We start from the raw sequence: 15794 nt of genomic DNA, 5'->3' as shown, positions 1-15794 counted from the left end.
GCTTGACCTTTCCCTCCCCTCCTCCCTTCCATCCCCATCCTAATTCCACCTAATCTCTCTCTCTTCACATTTGGTTCCAAATCCAGCCTCCCTCAGATTCCCTGGATTAACCAACTTGAACAATTTGCATGCAAAGCTTGGGGAGCACCGGCCAGAGGGACTCGAAGCAGCCCCAAGCGAAGAAAGATGCTTTTGCACCCGGCTCCCCATTGACCTCAGTCTTGCCAGCACTGGCTGGCAGAGGCTCTCCGTGGGTTTCCCCCATCCTGCTTACTCCCCAGCCCTACCTGGATATGCCCAGGACCAGATCTGCACATTGAATGAACTGCCACCTTTCCTGTCACATCCACATGGGAATTCACACAAATCATTCCTACTTTTCCAATTGCTGGCAAGTACAGTCATACCTGTACAAGTACAGTTAAAGCCATGGTTTTCCCAGTAGTGATGTATGGAAGTGAGAGCTGGACCTTAAAGAAGGCCGATTGCTGAAGAATGGATGCTTTTGAATTATGGTGCTGGAGGAGAAACTTGAGAGTCCCATGGACTGCAAGAAGATCAAACCTCTCTATTCTTAAGGAAATCAGCCCTGAGTGCTCACTGGAAGGACAGATCCTGAAGCTGAGGCTCTGATACTTTGGCCACCTCATGAGACGAGAAGACTCCCTGGAAAAGATGGAGGGCACAAGGAGAAGAGGACGCAGAGGACAAGATGGTGGCACAGTGTTCTTGAAGCTGACAGCATGAGTTTGACCAAACTGCGGGAGGCAGTGGAAGACAGGAGGGCCTGGCGTGCTCTGGTCCAGGGGGTGACGAAAAGTCAGACACGACTAAATGACTAAAAAACAACAGTCATACCTTGGGCTACAGCCGCTTCAGGTTGCGGGTTTTTTGGGTTATGGACCGCCAAAACCAGGAAGTACCAGAATGGGTTACTTCCAGTTTTTGGTGGTTGCACATGCACAGAAGCGCTAAATCTCGCTTTGCGCATGTGCGCCGAATCGCAACCCGTGCGTGCACAGACACACAGACGCAGGTTGTGAACGCTGTGGGTTGCGAATGTGCATCCCGCACGGATCACATTCACAACCCGAGCGTCCACTGTAGAAGGCTTGTTATGGGGCAGTCCCAGCGAGAGAAGGAGGCTGATGGGAAACTCCCATGGGGGTCCCCTTCATCATGCTGCCTGTCCTAAGAGATGGGTGGATGATGATGCTGATGATTATTATTACAACCTTGCCCATCGGGCTAGGGTTCCCCAGCCACTCTGGGCAGCTCCCAACAGAATATTAAAAACACAATAAAACATCAAACATCAAATGGAAGTGAGAGCTGGACCATAAAGAAGGCTGATGGCCAAAGAATTGATGCTTTTGAATTCTGGTGCTGGAGGAGACTCTTGAGAGTCCCATGGACTGCAAGAAGATCCAACCTCTCCATTCTGAAGGAAATCAGCCCTGAGTGCTCACTGGAAGGACAGATCCTGAAGCTGAGGCTCCAAGACTCCAAGGCCACCTCATGAGAAGAGAAGACTCCCTGGAAAAGACCCTGATGTTGGGAAAGATGGAGGGCACAAGGAGAAGGGGACGATGGAGGACGAGATGGTGGGACAGTGTTCTCAAAGCTACCAGCATGAGTTTGACCAAACTGCGGGAGGCAGTGGAAGACAGGAGTGCCTGGCGTGCTCTGGTCCAGGGGGTCACGAAGAGTCGGACATGACTAAACAACAAAACAACAAAACAGCAAACATTAAAAACTTCCCTAAACAGGGCTGCCTTCAGGTGTCTTCTAAAAGTCAGATAGTTCTTTATTTCCTTGACATCTGGTGGGAGGGCGTTCCACAGGGCGGGTGCCACCACCGAGAAGGCCCTCTGCCTGGTTCCCTGTAACTTCACTTCTCACAGGGAGGGAACCGCCAGAAGGCCCTCGGAGCTGGACCTCAGTGTCCAGGCTGAATGATTTATACCCTGCCCATCTGGCTGGGTTTCCCCAGCCACTCCGGCCGGCTTCCCACAAAAGACTAAAAATACGTTAAATATTAAATAGAGTGCCTCTGGACCTGGAGGCTCCATAAGAAGAACGTGCTGGATCAGGCCAGTGGTCCATCTAGTCCGGCCTCCTGTTCTCACAGTGGCCAACCAAATGCCTATTATGGGAAATCCACAAGCAGAATTGAAGCACGAGAATGATTTCTCCTCCCGCAGTTTCCAGAAACTGGTCTAAACTAAAATTGAAAAGCCCCAAACACGGTACGCTTTTTTCTTAGGTGATTTCGCTCCTGCTCCCTTTATCATTCCGGTTGTCCTTCTCTGCACTGGGATATTGCAGATGACGATTAAGATTTAGATCCCAACAGTCTATAAAATAAACGCTAGGGAATTTACAGTCAGGGTAGATATACACACACTTGAATTAAACTCAAGACGATATCAAGTAACTCCCGTAAACAACCTAAAAACTAAAAAGGTCTAAAAGGCAACAAGATGAAGGAATGGAGCCAAATTTTGCAGAAGAGTTTGTGAGCTGTATCTCTCAAATATCACATTGTTCCGCTGATATGAGAGGCATCCGCTTCAGTTACTAGAGCAATTGGTTTGGAAGTGGGAGCTGGCTTCAAACTTAATCTGTTTGTTATATCTCCACCCCAGCCTTCCACCCTGAGCACAGTTTTTCACCTCCCCCTTTCACCCCCCACAACAACCACCCTGTGAAGCAGGCAAGGCAGAGGGGCAGTGGATGGTTCAAGGTCAGCCGGCGAGCTTCACAGCTGAGTGGGAATTTGAAGCCTGGTCTTTCCCATGTCTTACTCCAACACACTCTCTAACCTTTACATCAAACCGGCACTTAATAAAACTTCACTCCATTTTTTACTATTATTTTCTCATGGATTTCTATGAGATTTGACCATTGATAACACACACACACACAAAAAGGAAGGAAGGAAGGAAGGAAGGAAGGAAGGAAGGAAGGAAGGAAGCCATGGAAGAAAACAGAAAGTATCCATCCAGTAGACAGACAGTAGGATTAGAAGCTCAAAGTCCTGGATTCAAATCCTGTCACAGCAACAGACTACTTAAATTTGCTGCCAATGTGCTTTCTGTGACCGCTATGGGTTGTTTCATGTGTACAGGTGTTTGAATTAATTCTTCTAATCGTATGGTATATTTATAGTTATGTATTGAAAAGTGATGAGAGCTGCTTGGAGAATTTTGTGTAACATGCAAACATAAATACATTATGGTTCAAGTTTCTTGTATTAATTCACAAAGCCCTGGGGCAACTTAGGTCCAAGGTACTTCAGGGACCACCTGAATTCTCCTATCCCCACTTCGTCATTGAGGTCATCTGCAAAAGCATCATTGGTCATCCCCCAATTTGCTGGGGTTCTTTTGACAACAAGAAGCTAAGCCTTTGGTGTCATTGGCCCTGTCCTCTGGAACTCTCTGCCACTGGAAATTCACCAGGCACCTTCTGCGTCAACTTTTTAAAAGCCTGCTGAAAACTTTTGTATTCTGCCAGGCCTCTGACTGCAATTAACAACACATTGGTCCACAACTGTTGTTTGAGGTCTATTTTTAACTTTTATATGGATGCCGTTGCGTGGTTTTTATGTTTTCATTTCTGTAAGCTGCTTCGGTTTATTTTTTTTATGATGCAGCAGTATACAACTATTCTTATAAATAAAGAAATGCAACTATCAAGACTAAATGATAATAATCAAGGTTGAACAAAACAAAGTCACTCAAAGGCAATATATTCAATAATTCCAGCACAACCTTGCAGTGGGGGGGGGGATTGACCTCTTGGTCACAGAATCATAGAATTGGAGGGTTGGAGGGGACCCCAAAGGTAATCTAGAGTCCCGCCCCCTGCAGTTCAGGAATCACAGCTAAAGCAACAGGTGGCCACCCGATCTTGGTTTGAAAACCTCCAACAAAGAGAGTTGACCACCTTCCACTGGTACTGGCACATTTGCCATCACTAAAGCCACTGGGATCTTAGCGAAGGTTGCAATTTTCCCACAGCCATTGTGCGCCAAAAACTGCAATAGCAATTGAGTCTTGGGCCGAGTTTTCCAACTGATCCAATCCCTTGTAACCTCTGGAATTGGCCTCTGCTTTCCATGGAGCTGGACTTGGCAACTAGTGCAGCCAAATAATAATAATAATAATAATAATAATAATAATAATACCCTGGTTTTCCCAGCCACTCTGGACTGCTCCCAACAGTATATTAAGAACACGATAAAGCATTAAACATCAAACATTAAAAACTTCCCCAGCCATCTCAACAGATCCTGCATAGCTTCTTTTGCAACAAGTGCCCTGGTTCTTTTTTGCCAGAGTCAGGAACCTACAAAAGTCAGAGAGGCCTTTTCCCTAAAGGAGTCCAACTGCTGTTTACATTCTGTAGCAAACAACAGGGCCACTTCCCCAAGTGCCATGGGATTTGAGAAGGCCACTGTCAGAGGGTTTAGGGCATGGGCATGGGCAGGCAAACTAAGGCCCAGGGGCCGGATCCAGCCCAATCGCCTTCTCAATCCGGCCCGCGGACGGTCCGGGAATCAGCGTGTTTTTACATGAGTAAAATGTGTGCTTTTATTTAAAATGCATCTCTGGGTTATTTGTGGGGCATAGGAATTCGTTCTTTTATCCCCAAAAATATAGTCCGCCCCCCCCCACATGGTCTGAGGGATGGTGGCCCCCTGCTGAAAAAGTTTGCTGACCCCTGGTTTAGGGACTCTTTCCGTTCTTGTGACTTAGAATGATAGGATTGTGGCGTTGGAAGGGACCTCCGAAGGGCATCCAGTCCAACCCCCTGAGATGCAGGAATCTCAGCTCAAGCCTCCATAATAGAGGGCCATCTGCTTAGAAACCTCGAAGGAAGGAGAGTCCACCACCTTCTGAAAAGTCTGTTCCCCTGTCGAACAGCTCTGACCATCAGAAAGTTCTTCCTGACTTAGTTGGAGTCTCCTTTCTTGCAGTTTGAAGTCACTGGTTCGAGTCCTAACCCTCTGGAGCAGCAGAAAACATGCTTGCTCCATCTTCAAATATTTGGCTAACATGTTTGTGGAGTGCTGTCCTCAAGGAAGCCCAACTGGTCCTTTCATTATAGATCTTTAGGTGCCAGGCAAAAACATCCCTCTTCTCCCAGACCTTTAACAATCTACGTCCTTTGGAACTGGGGGTTTATTGCTTTTGTTTGTTATTATGCTATATATTTTTCCGTTGTTATATTATAAACTGCCCTGTGATCTTTGGCTGAAGGTTGGTATAGAAATTTAATAAAGAATAAATATTTCAGAGAAGATAAAAAGCTGTCCTTTTCAGGGACACCTTCACTGAGTAACCGATTTTGGTTTTGCTGCTGCTATTGATTCAATTGCATTTATTTCTTTGTTTTATTCATACTCTTTTTGGGCATAAGTATTGCCAACCGGAAACAGCAGTTAGTGTCCTCTCTCAAAAAGGTGTTCTGAACACGAAGGAGAAGGAAAAGCCGTAGAAAGGTTTTTTTAAAAAAAGTGAAATAATTCAGCACAGAGGGAAAGCACCAAAAAAATCGAAACCAGGAAGAGAGGGTATGCGCCATATTTCAAGGAGACTCTGCGGGGAAGCGCTTTTAAGAGCTCGGGATTTGAGAAACAATTTGGAAGCACTGCAACAGGCTTCAAGGCTGTCTGGCCTCTGGAGGTCTTTGGCCAGAATTCCAGAGCAGCGGCATAAATCAGGAATTAATCTGATTGCAAGCAAGAGTTAGGAGCTTAAACTGATCTCTTCCTCTGCGCGTCAAACTGCGCCCAATTGCATTTGTTTGTCCTTAAAAATGCTCTATTTGTAGCTGGCTTAATACGTCGTAAACAGAGGCACATAATTTCTCCTTTTAAAAAGCGTCAAAGGAAAGCCTTCTGTCCCCATTAAGAAGAGAAATGTCGGAAGGGTCAAAGCAAATGCCTGCCCAGTTTACTCAACAGGCAACATGATTCTATGCTCACTCCAAAGTTCAATGTGACTTACTCCTAAGTGCACAGGACTGAAGATGAACTACATCATGCACAGCTGAAGATTTAGACTTTGCAATACATCTGACCTTTCCGACTTTATTGTAAGAGAAAATACTGAGGTGCAATTAATACATTTCTGCTTACAGAAGGGTCCTTTTCTCAATTTCTCCATAGAATATCTAATATTGTGCTAATGAACTTTGGGATAATCCAGGGGTTTCTTGCCTACCCACTTCAGATCACATGACTTAGCCCATGAGGGTGGGGGGCACTTTGAGTACGATGAGGAAACAACAAATAGACCCAAGGGAAAACTTCAAGGATGCTCTGGGGCCAAAAAGACCTGGGATTTCATTTCTCCGCCTTCTGACACGGGTTCCTTTCTGCCCACCTCAACACTCCATCTGTAAAATGGGAACAAGCCCTGGAACGCCAAGCACGCAAAACGGGTAAGGGGAAAAACATTGCTACGCATTTGGATTATTCTTGAAAGCTTGGCAGATCAGGATCCCACGATTACGTCGAAGTGAGTCCCACTGGGCTCTATGGCGTTTACTCCTTCGTTAGTGTGCTCACAACTGCAGACTGAACTGAAAGGTGCTCTTAAAGATCTGAGGCTCTTGCCTCGCGCAGAGGATCTTCCGAAGCTTAGTGGAAAGGAGGGTGGCAAAGAAGATCCCCAAGTATAGGACTTCTCTGGGCAAGGAAACCCCCCTTCTATTTGCAACGCTGCCCACTCGCAGGAATCCTGCGCATTGCAGACACGGCGAGACCTCCCCCCCCCGCCGCCCCACGCCTTGGCTTCCTCTGTGTTTTGATTCACATGTTTGGAAACTGGCAAAACGACAGGCTGGGTGTTCCCCATAAACAACCCACGAGCCCTGAATCCACGAGCTCGCATCCTTCTTCTGGGAACAGCGGAGGAGCAAAGGAGATCCTTTTTTGTTTTACCCCAGAGAAGCAGGAAGAAAAATAAGCTTCCTGAACCTCAGTCGCTTCCTGCACAGTAGGGTATGTGGGGGGCAACCTTCCTCTTGCTAAGCCCACGCACCCACCCCCCAAAACACCCCACTTGAGGGCAGGTAGATAAAGTCAGCTCACGCCTTTTACGACAGATTAATAAATCGCCTGCATCACACGCAGCGTCGTCTCCCTCTCCCTACAGGGATTAGGAAGCGGTCACGCACAGATGGCAAGGGGGAGGGGTCCGAAAAGTGCTTCCTAACTCTTGCAGGCCGCGATCCGGCGCGCCTACTCGAGAGTAGACCCCGCGGAATGCAGCTGGGCTTGCTTCTGAGGGACCAGGCGTGGGATTGCACAGTGAATGCATCTGGTAAGAACCTCGGCCGCTGGCTTATGACAGTCAGCGAGATCACTGGCTCATACAACACAATATTGTCGACACGGGCTGGCAGCTGCTGCCCAGGGTTTCAGCCAAGGATCTCTCCCGCTTCTGCCTGGAGATGCCACCTTCTACAAGCAAAGCAGCTGTTCTGCCTCTGAGCTACTGCCTTCCTCATTCCGTGCAAAAGACATCTTTATGGGCCAGCCTACGCATTTTTACTCAGAAGTAAACCTGATAACTCTTCCTAGTAAATTTATATACTCCTGTCCGCAGCCCAATAACGCACCCTACTGCTTGTTTACTCAGAAGTAACTTCCACTGTGCCCAACGGCATTTACTCTTTGGTAAGCATGCTTCGGAAGGCAGTGGGGTCAATAATGCGAGAAATTCGTCCAAGCGCTGCCTCTGAGTTCACTGGGGACTTGAAACCTGCCCCAGTTCCGCTCGCTTAGTACCCTAAGCAGCCCCCCCATCCCATAATCGACAGCCGCCGCCCTCCCCCCCCACCCCCAACTCAGCAAAAGATCATTCGGCCACAGCTTCTACCCAGACACACCAACGACCCTCCACGAGAAATTCCGGAGATCACAGTCGCGCCTCCAATCCCAACCAGTCATCTGGTTTGGTGGTCTTAAATGGGGAGGGGGGAGAGACAAGAGAGGAGGGGTCTGCTTTCCAGGGAAGACCCTTTGTCTTCATTGTTCCTCGCGCTTTAGCATGCATTTCACGCTCCCTGCCTCCAGACCTCTCCGCGCCCCTCGCCACTTTTTCCATAGAAGCCTAGTGAGGTGGGGGGGGGGTCATTATAAAAACAACCAGTCCCCCACTTTTCCAGAAACAGGTTTGCTTTAGGTCTGGGAGGCTGTTGCTGTTTTTTTAAGGGAGATTTTTCTTCCGGGCGCCGCTGAGAACGTGCCATCTCCTGCGCACACCCCACCCGAAGATTACTTTCGGGGCGGGGGTGGAGGGTACAACAGAAGAAGGCGAAGGAGGAAAAAAACGGGTGGACCGGGATCGGGGCCTGAGCCGTGTACTGAGCTTGGATGATGATGGAGAGAGAGAAAGCGATTATATAGCTGGAAGAGGGGCTTTGTGTGTCTATTGGAGAGTAAAGTAATAAGGCAGGGAAACCCCCCCCCCGCCCCCGCAAGAAAGAAAACCACTCAGCGAAAGGTTTCCGAAGCCCGTTCTTAAGTTGCCCAACTCCTCTCCAAACCGGCGTCTCCCTCTCCAAAGTGGGAAAGCGGTTCGGAAACGCTGGGGGGAGAGGCAGGTCCGGCCCCAAAGGGGAAACTGAGGACAAACTATACAGGTGGAATGTGGCGGGGGGGGGAGAGAGAGGCACGCACACACACTTTCTGGGGACAGTCCTTCTTCCCCACCCACCACCCCCTCGGGGGCTTCGTGCAGCCTCCGTCGGCGCCCCGGGGCGCAGGCGGCGATGGGCGCGCGGCGAGGCCGCCTTACCGATGGTGGTGATGACGGTGATGGCGAAGTAGAAGGAGCCGGCGAACTTCCACTGGACGCCGGCCTTGTGGGGCTTGAGCTTGAGGACCACCCCCTCCAGCTCGCAGTAGTTGGCCTCGCTCAGGTTGTACTTGCTCTTCAGCTCCAGCTGCTTCTCCTCCAGCGCCGTCCGGTCGGCCGTCTCCGCCTCGGACTCCAGCGCGTCGAAGACGGCGGCGCCCACCAGCAGGTAGGTGAAGGTGCAGATGATCAGCGCCAGCGTCCGCACGTTCTGCCGCTTCATGGTCCCGCCGGGCTGGGGCTGCCGGACGCCGGGGAGCCGCGAGCGGAGGGCGCTGCTGCTGCTGCTGCTACAGCCGAGGGAGGCGAGGATGGAGAGGAGACGCAAGAAGCGGCCGTTGCCTGGCTCATGGCTGCTGCTCCGGCGCCTGCCTGCTGCCTCCGCTGCTGAGGCTCCCGCGGCAGCTGGGCTGGCCAAGGCGACGGCTGCTCCGGGAAGGCGGGCGGGCAGCACCCGCCGCCCAGGCTCCCCGGGGGGGGGGGGAGCGCGCCGGAGGGCGGAGGGAGGGAGCCGCGGAGCTGTCCCTTCAGCACCACCTCCAGGAGAGCCCGGGCCACGCCGCCTGGGCGGGCGGCCGGCCTTAGAGGGGAGGGGGGACGGGGTGCGGTGGGGAGGGGAGGGGTAAGGAGAGAGGACCCCCCCCAGGGAGAAGACCCCCGGGCCCGCAAGAGCTTGGATCCCAGGGGTGCTGTTTCCTTGCCCCACGCACTTTGCTAGCTTGGGAGGGTTGGAAGAGTGGTCCTGTCCAAGCCTCCGCGGGGCAGGGACCTCCGGGAAAGGGTCCTTGAGAGACAGCCGTCCAACCTGTCTTTGCAAACCTCCGGGGGATTATAGACTTATGGGGTAGCACAGAATTATAGAATTATTGAGTAGTAGCGTTGGGAGGGACCCCAAGAGTCTACTAGTGCAGCGAAAGGCCCAGAGGCAGCCCCACAAACTCTGTTTTAAAAGCCTCTATGTTGCAGAATCATGCAACTGTACAGGTGGAGGGAATCCCAAGGGTCATCTAGTCCAACCCCCTGCAATGCAGAGATAACAGCGAAAGGATCCAACATAAATGGCCACCCAAGCTCTGTTTTAAAATCCCAGTGAATCATAACATTGCAGGGATGGAAGGGGCCCCAAGAGTCCAGCCCCCTGCAATGCAGGGATCTTAGATTAGGGTTACCAGATGTCCCCAGGAACAGTCCCCGGATTTCCAAATCTGTCCCCGGGAAATGTGGCAGCGGCAGCCTCAGCAGCCCGGAGCCAGCCTGGTAGTGCAGTTGGCTCTGGCTGGCTTCAGGAGTTGGTCGCTGCCATGTGCCTGCCATTTTTCCTCGCCGGAAGTCCCCATATGATGTGTCTTGTGCGCATATGATGTGTCTTGTGCGATCTCCTGCCCCCTTTGTTTTGACTGCTCAGGAGTCGCGGGTGGGCAGCCATTGCCCAGTTTTTTAAAAACTCTGTGCATTTATGTTTCACAGGGTGCGAAAGAAGGACTTTGCACTTTTATACAACATGCACGCGTGTTTGGGCCCAAGGTCTTTTGCCTCACCATCCCCTCTACTGACTCCCTGTTGCTACTCAGCTAAAAAAAAAAAAAATTAAAAGTGTCCCCGGATTCATTGAAAAGAATCTGGTAACCATATCTTAGATAAAGAATTCCTGACAGGTGGCCAGCCAAGGAAGGCGAGTCCACCACCTTCTGAGGTCATGGACTCACAGACTTGTAGGGGCTGGTAGGGACCGGTCCCTTGCAATTCGGGAACCACAGCTAAAGTGTTAAAGTTAAGCTACAGAACTTCCTCCCACAGCAGGCAGTGATGGCCACCAATCTAGATGGCTTTGGAAGAGGATTGAACAAATTCATGAAGAGGGCTGTCAGTGACTACTAGGCATCATGGATGTGTTCTGCCTCCACAATCAGAGGCAGCAATACCTGTGGCTAGAAACTGCCGGAGGGGAGAGGGCTCTTGTTTCCCACAAGTATTTTAAAAATCACCTTCTGATGTCGTTATTATTGTTTTGCAATTGTGCTTCAGCTATGTGCTTTACAAGATAAACCAGATCGCCTTGTGAAAGGGGATTGGCTGGCCAATGCAAGAACAGGACGCCCATTGGCCTGATCCAGGAGAGCTCTTCTCATGTTCTTATTTATTAATCCCCTTATTTATTAATCCCCTGAATTTGCCCAGTCCTCTTTTAAAGCCATCCAGGTTGGTGGCCGTCCCTGGCTCTTGTGGGAGTGAGTTCCATAGACTAACTCTACGCTGCATGGGGAAAGTCTTCCTTTCCCCTGTCCTGAATCTTCCATCATTCCACTTCAGTGGATGCCCACGAAGGACCACAGCTTGCAAAAAAAGTTTTCTTCTGGGCTTGTATGCGAGTGTCTATCAACCAGCTGGGAGCAGGACTTCCTTCATTTGGCAAAAAGAGGATTCCAGAAGCCACGCTAAATCTGCTCGTCTTGGAGGTGCCAACAGACTCTTTACAGTTTTCCTGCCCTCATTTGCACAACCTCTCTATAAAGACTAAAATTGGCATTCCACTAAAAGGGGGCTATGATATCCCATAGTAATGATGGAAGGATTCAGCAGACTTTTCAAACTCCTCCTCCGTTCATTCCAAATATTTATCCTCCTTCTGCCAACTCTATCAGGGTTCCCTTGCTTCTTTTCGATTCTTTAGGACAGTTTCACACAGAGTAGACCTGTTTAAATTAATGGACCTAACTTAGCCATGTCTGTTGATTTCCATGGGTCTACTTTGTGTAAAACCTCATTTTATATTTACTTATAACCTGCCTTTTTTTCCCCCAGGCCAAGATTCAAGTCGTCTTGCACAAATTAAAGCAATACTGTCAAAATATATACTCTGTATACCAACATCCCACACAACGATGGTTTACAAGCTATAAGGAACACCATTTCAGATAAAACCACAGCGGACCTTGCCACCAAACTCTGCCAATTTGTCCTTACCCACAACAACTTCAAATTTGGTGATGACCTGTTCCTTCGGATCAGTGGCACAGCAATGGGCACCCGCATGGCCCCACAGTATGCCAACATCTTCATGGCAGATTTAGAACAACGTTTCCTAAACTCCTACCCACTCAAACCTCTCTTGTACCTGCGATACATTGACGATATTTTTATCATCTGGACACATGGTCAACAGACCCTGGACACCTTTCACCAGAAATTCAATGATTTTCACCCCACAATCAACCTTACAATGAATCAATCTATGCAAGAAATACATTTTTTGGACACTACTATAAAAATACAGGATGGAAGCATAGACACCACCTTATACCGTAAACCAACTGACCGACAAACATATCTACATGCCTCTAGCTACCATCCCAAACATACCAAACAGTCCATTGTATATAGCCAGGCACTACGTTACAGCCGCATCTGTTCCAATTCTACAGACAGAGACTCTCACCTAAGAGATCTACAGCAAACCTTTTCAGAACTAAAATACCCAGCAGATGAAGTTAGACAACAGATCAACAGTGCCAGACTGATACCCAGAGAGAACTTGCTGCAAGACAGACCCAAAAAAGAAAATAACAGAACACCACTAGTCATCACATACAGCTCCCAAGTTAAAACAGTTCAACGCATCATCAGAGATCTACAACCTCTCCTGGACAATGACAGTTCTCTTTCTCAAGCTCTGGGAGGAAGACCTTTCATTGCCTACAGACAGCCACCCAATCTTAAACAACTCCTAACCCACAATAATACTACAACCAGACTTAACACGGACACTGGCACCAGAGCCTGCAATAAACCCAGATGCCAACTTTGCTGCCACATACACCCGGACAACACCATTACTGGCCCCAACAACATCACACATACCATCTCGGGACTATTTAATTGCTCATCGTCTAACATTGTGTATGCCATCAAATGCCAACAGTGTCCTTCAGCTCTCTATATTGGACAAACAGGCCAAACCTTACGCCAAAGAATAAACGGACATAAATCTGACATCAAGAATCACAAAACAGAGAAACCAGTAGGAGAACACTTCAATCTCCCAGGACATTCTATACAAGATCTCAAAGTAGCTGTTTTACTACAAAGGAATTTCAGAAATAGACTGGAAAGAGAAGCTGCTGAATTGCAACTCATTACCAAACTTAAAACTATGGAGACACCTGGTCTGAACAGAGACATTGGATTCTTATCTCATTATACATGACTAAGCCACTTCTCACCTTCTCACCCCTTGCCTTTTCCTGTAAGACCTACTACAGTCGTTAAGAGTCGTCAACAGGCTCATCAGGCTCATCTCAGCTATCTGCCAATCTCCGATTCCCACCACCCTTCTGAGTAATACCCCTCCCCACCTTCTCTATATATAGAAGGATCTGGCAACTTCTGTTTCAGTGTATCTGAAGAAGTGTGCATGCACACGAAAGCTTATACCAAGAACTAACTTAGTTGGTCTTTAAGGTGCTACAGGAAGGAATTTTTTTTATTTTGTCAAAATACAAGACACTAAGAACATATGAAAGATAATCATTTTAAAAGTAATTAAACTAAAACCATGTAAACAATAAAAAACACCCAAGTCTATACAGATAATAAAAACAGTACAGCACTGTTAAAAGCCACTTCCTTTAACAATAATATATATATTTTTAAAACCCTGTCAGTTTGCAAAGGCCTGTCGGAATAAAACAGTGGCAGAACACCATCCTTACTTTTTTTAAGGGGGGGTAAATGTGCACAACTCCCAGCAAAGGGATTTTAAAAGTGAAAATGTGTGCAAACAAATCAAGGAGGACGCATTGCTGCCTGAATTGGCTTCCCCTTGCCAGCTAGTGTTCTGAACTACAACTCCCATCAGTCCCAATCATTATGGCCACATGGTGGTGCTTGTGGGAATTATAGTCCAAAACATCTGGTGCGCACCCATCTGGCGAAGGGCCACCTCAATGTTCCCCTTCCCCTTCTCCTCTGCCTCCAGAGCTGAGTTGCCTGCAGCCCACCCGCAGCGAGACCCCTTCTCTGGAAAGATGCTTCCAGCCTCCCCCCACCCCCAACACAAGGACAAAAGCGAGGAAGACAATATTACGCCACACTGATGCCTGTCAGGCTCCGGAAGAGTCCTCTGAGGAATAAGAAAGGTTTGGTGTACTTATAAATAATTGGCCACGCTTGGCTCCTGTGGGATGCTTCCATGCACAGAGAGACAACACAATTTGATCACAGGTGCCACTAGAGCAGTGTTTCCCAACCTTTTTTGGGCAAAGGCACACTTGTTTCATGAAAAAAATCTCGAGGCACACCACCATTACAGCCCCGTGACGTCAGCGCGCAGCGTCACGCCGGGAGGCACATGAATTGCTAGCAAATTACATAATCACCTCCTTGAGGGCTGGCTCATCTTCTCCGAAGGCAGAACCCCATTAATTAACAGCACAGACTCACACCATAGCCAAGACGAGGGGGGAAAACCTCAGTCATGCACATGTGGGGGCTAAATGAGGACGAAGACCGGGCAGAGAGTAGGGTTCAAATCACCCCACCTGGCCAGGACAATCCCTGGGTGCTCCCTTGGGCCACTTGCCTGACCCACCTCGCAGGGCTGTTGTTGCGAGGATAACACGGGGAGAACCACGCGCGCCCCCCGGGAACTCCTTGGAGGAGAAAGCGGGCGATGAATGCAATGCACGAAATATATGAGAGGCGACCAGGTTTTGCAGGTGAGGGGCCCCCGCCAGCCTCCGCTTCCAACACCCGGCGCAACGACGCCGAAGTTTCCCCCCGGGCTCGGCTCGGGGAGCAGCGCTGCTCCCCCCCCGGCTCCCCTTCGCCCTCCCGGCTCTCTCTGCCGCCCACTGGGGACCCCCCTCACCTGCCAAGTCCGGAGCGCCGGTGGAAGTTGCATGCATGCATGCAGGGCGCTGCATTGCCATTGCATTGCACTGCACTCCATGCAACGCCTGCACGCATGCATTGCCTTGCATGCCCGCCAAGGGGTCTCGCCGCGGTCCGATGTGTCCCCTCCGGCGCGGATGCAGCATTGCAAAAATAAAAAACCCCCGACGCAGCCCTACCTGGGGGGCAGCCTCCGCCTCCGCCACTCCGCCTCCGCGGGGATCCCCGGGCTCCATCCTGCCGCCCGATCTCCGCGGGGGCGCAGGCAGGCTGCGCGGGGTCTGCGCGGAAGAGCCCCTGCCTGCCCGGCCGCCGCCGCTGCGCTCATTCCATGGCCAGGAGAAGAGCGCTTCAAACAAAACGCCCGGCCCGCCAGGCCACGCTGGGAAACGTAGTTCGCGCACCCTGCGCGGGCGCGGAGCCCAAGGGCAAGGGGACTACGGATCCCGGCAGCCCCCGCGCCGGGGACGGAGGGGGAGAGGCCGGGTGCAGGGATGGAGGGACGGGTGGGCGAGCAAGTGAGTGATTGGCAGCCGCCAAGCCTTGGCCGAGAGCCAGGAAGGGCCTCCCCGGAGGAGGAGGAGGAGGGAGGCGCAGAGCGGGAGGGAGGGAGGGAACCCCAGGGGTCATCTATTGACGGCACCCCAATCGAAAATTTGACTTTAAAAAAAAAATCTTTCGAATTTTTTAATTTTTCCCGCGGCACACCAGGCAACATCTCGAGGCACACTAGTGTGCCGCGGAACAGTGGTTGGGAAACACTGCACTAGAGGAATACGGCAGGTTTGCAAGGCTCTGTTGCCTAATATCATTTGAGTGCTCTGCTCCTCAGGTTCCTTGAATTCTGCATGAGACAAGGACAGGAATCTAGGTCTTCTTCTTGTTTGTCTTCCAAGGCAGGGGTCTATCACCCAACAGAGGGTGGCAAACACAATGTCCTCTGGGCACCTTAAAATAAAATGCTCCAGTGAGTTCTATGGGATGTAACATCACTGAAACAGTCAAATGCAACATGTCCTGTTTGCCCAG

General features: G+C 50.0%; 1 protein-coding gene and 1 long non-coding RNA gene across 3 annotated transcripts in view; one reads left to right on the top strand and one right to left on the bottom strand.

Moving 5' to 3' along the window:
* KCNK3 (potassium two pore domain channel subfamily K member 3) overlaps nt 1-9253 on the bottom strand; it is a 101250-nt gene extending 91997 nt beyond the window's left edge. The window contains exon 1 of the mRNA XM_082217951.1: nt 8817-9253. Within this exon, the coding sequence (XP_082074077.1) occupies nt 8817-9099 (283 nt within the window). The 5' untranslated portion in view covers nt 9100-9253. The remainder of the gene's footprint in view (nt 1-8816) is intronic.
* The window catches only part of LOC309529812, a 34600-nt gene continuing 27796 nt past the window's right edge, over nt 8991-15794 (top strand). For both annotated transcript variants that reach the window (XR_014218482.1, XR_014218483.1), the window contains exons 1-2: nt 8991-9045; nt 13852-14011. This is a non-coding gene — a long non-coding RNA (uncharacterized lncRNA). The remainder of the gene's footprint in view (nt 9046-13851; nt 14012-15794) is intronic.

This window comes from Podarcis vaucheri (assembly GCF_965113315.1).
Source record: "Podarcis vaucheri genome assembly, chromosome: 3".
NCBI classification, from domain to species: domain Eukaryota; kingdom Metazoa; phylum Chordata; class Lepidosauria; order Squamata; family Lacertidae; genus Podarcis; species Podarcis vaucheri.
Note: the sequence above shows the minus strand (reverse complement) of the source record. Positions and strands in the feature narration are given on the sequence as shown.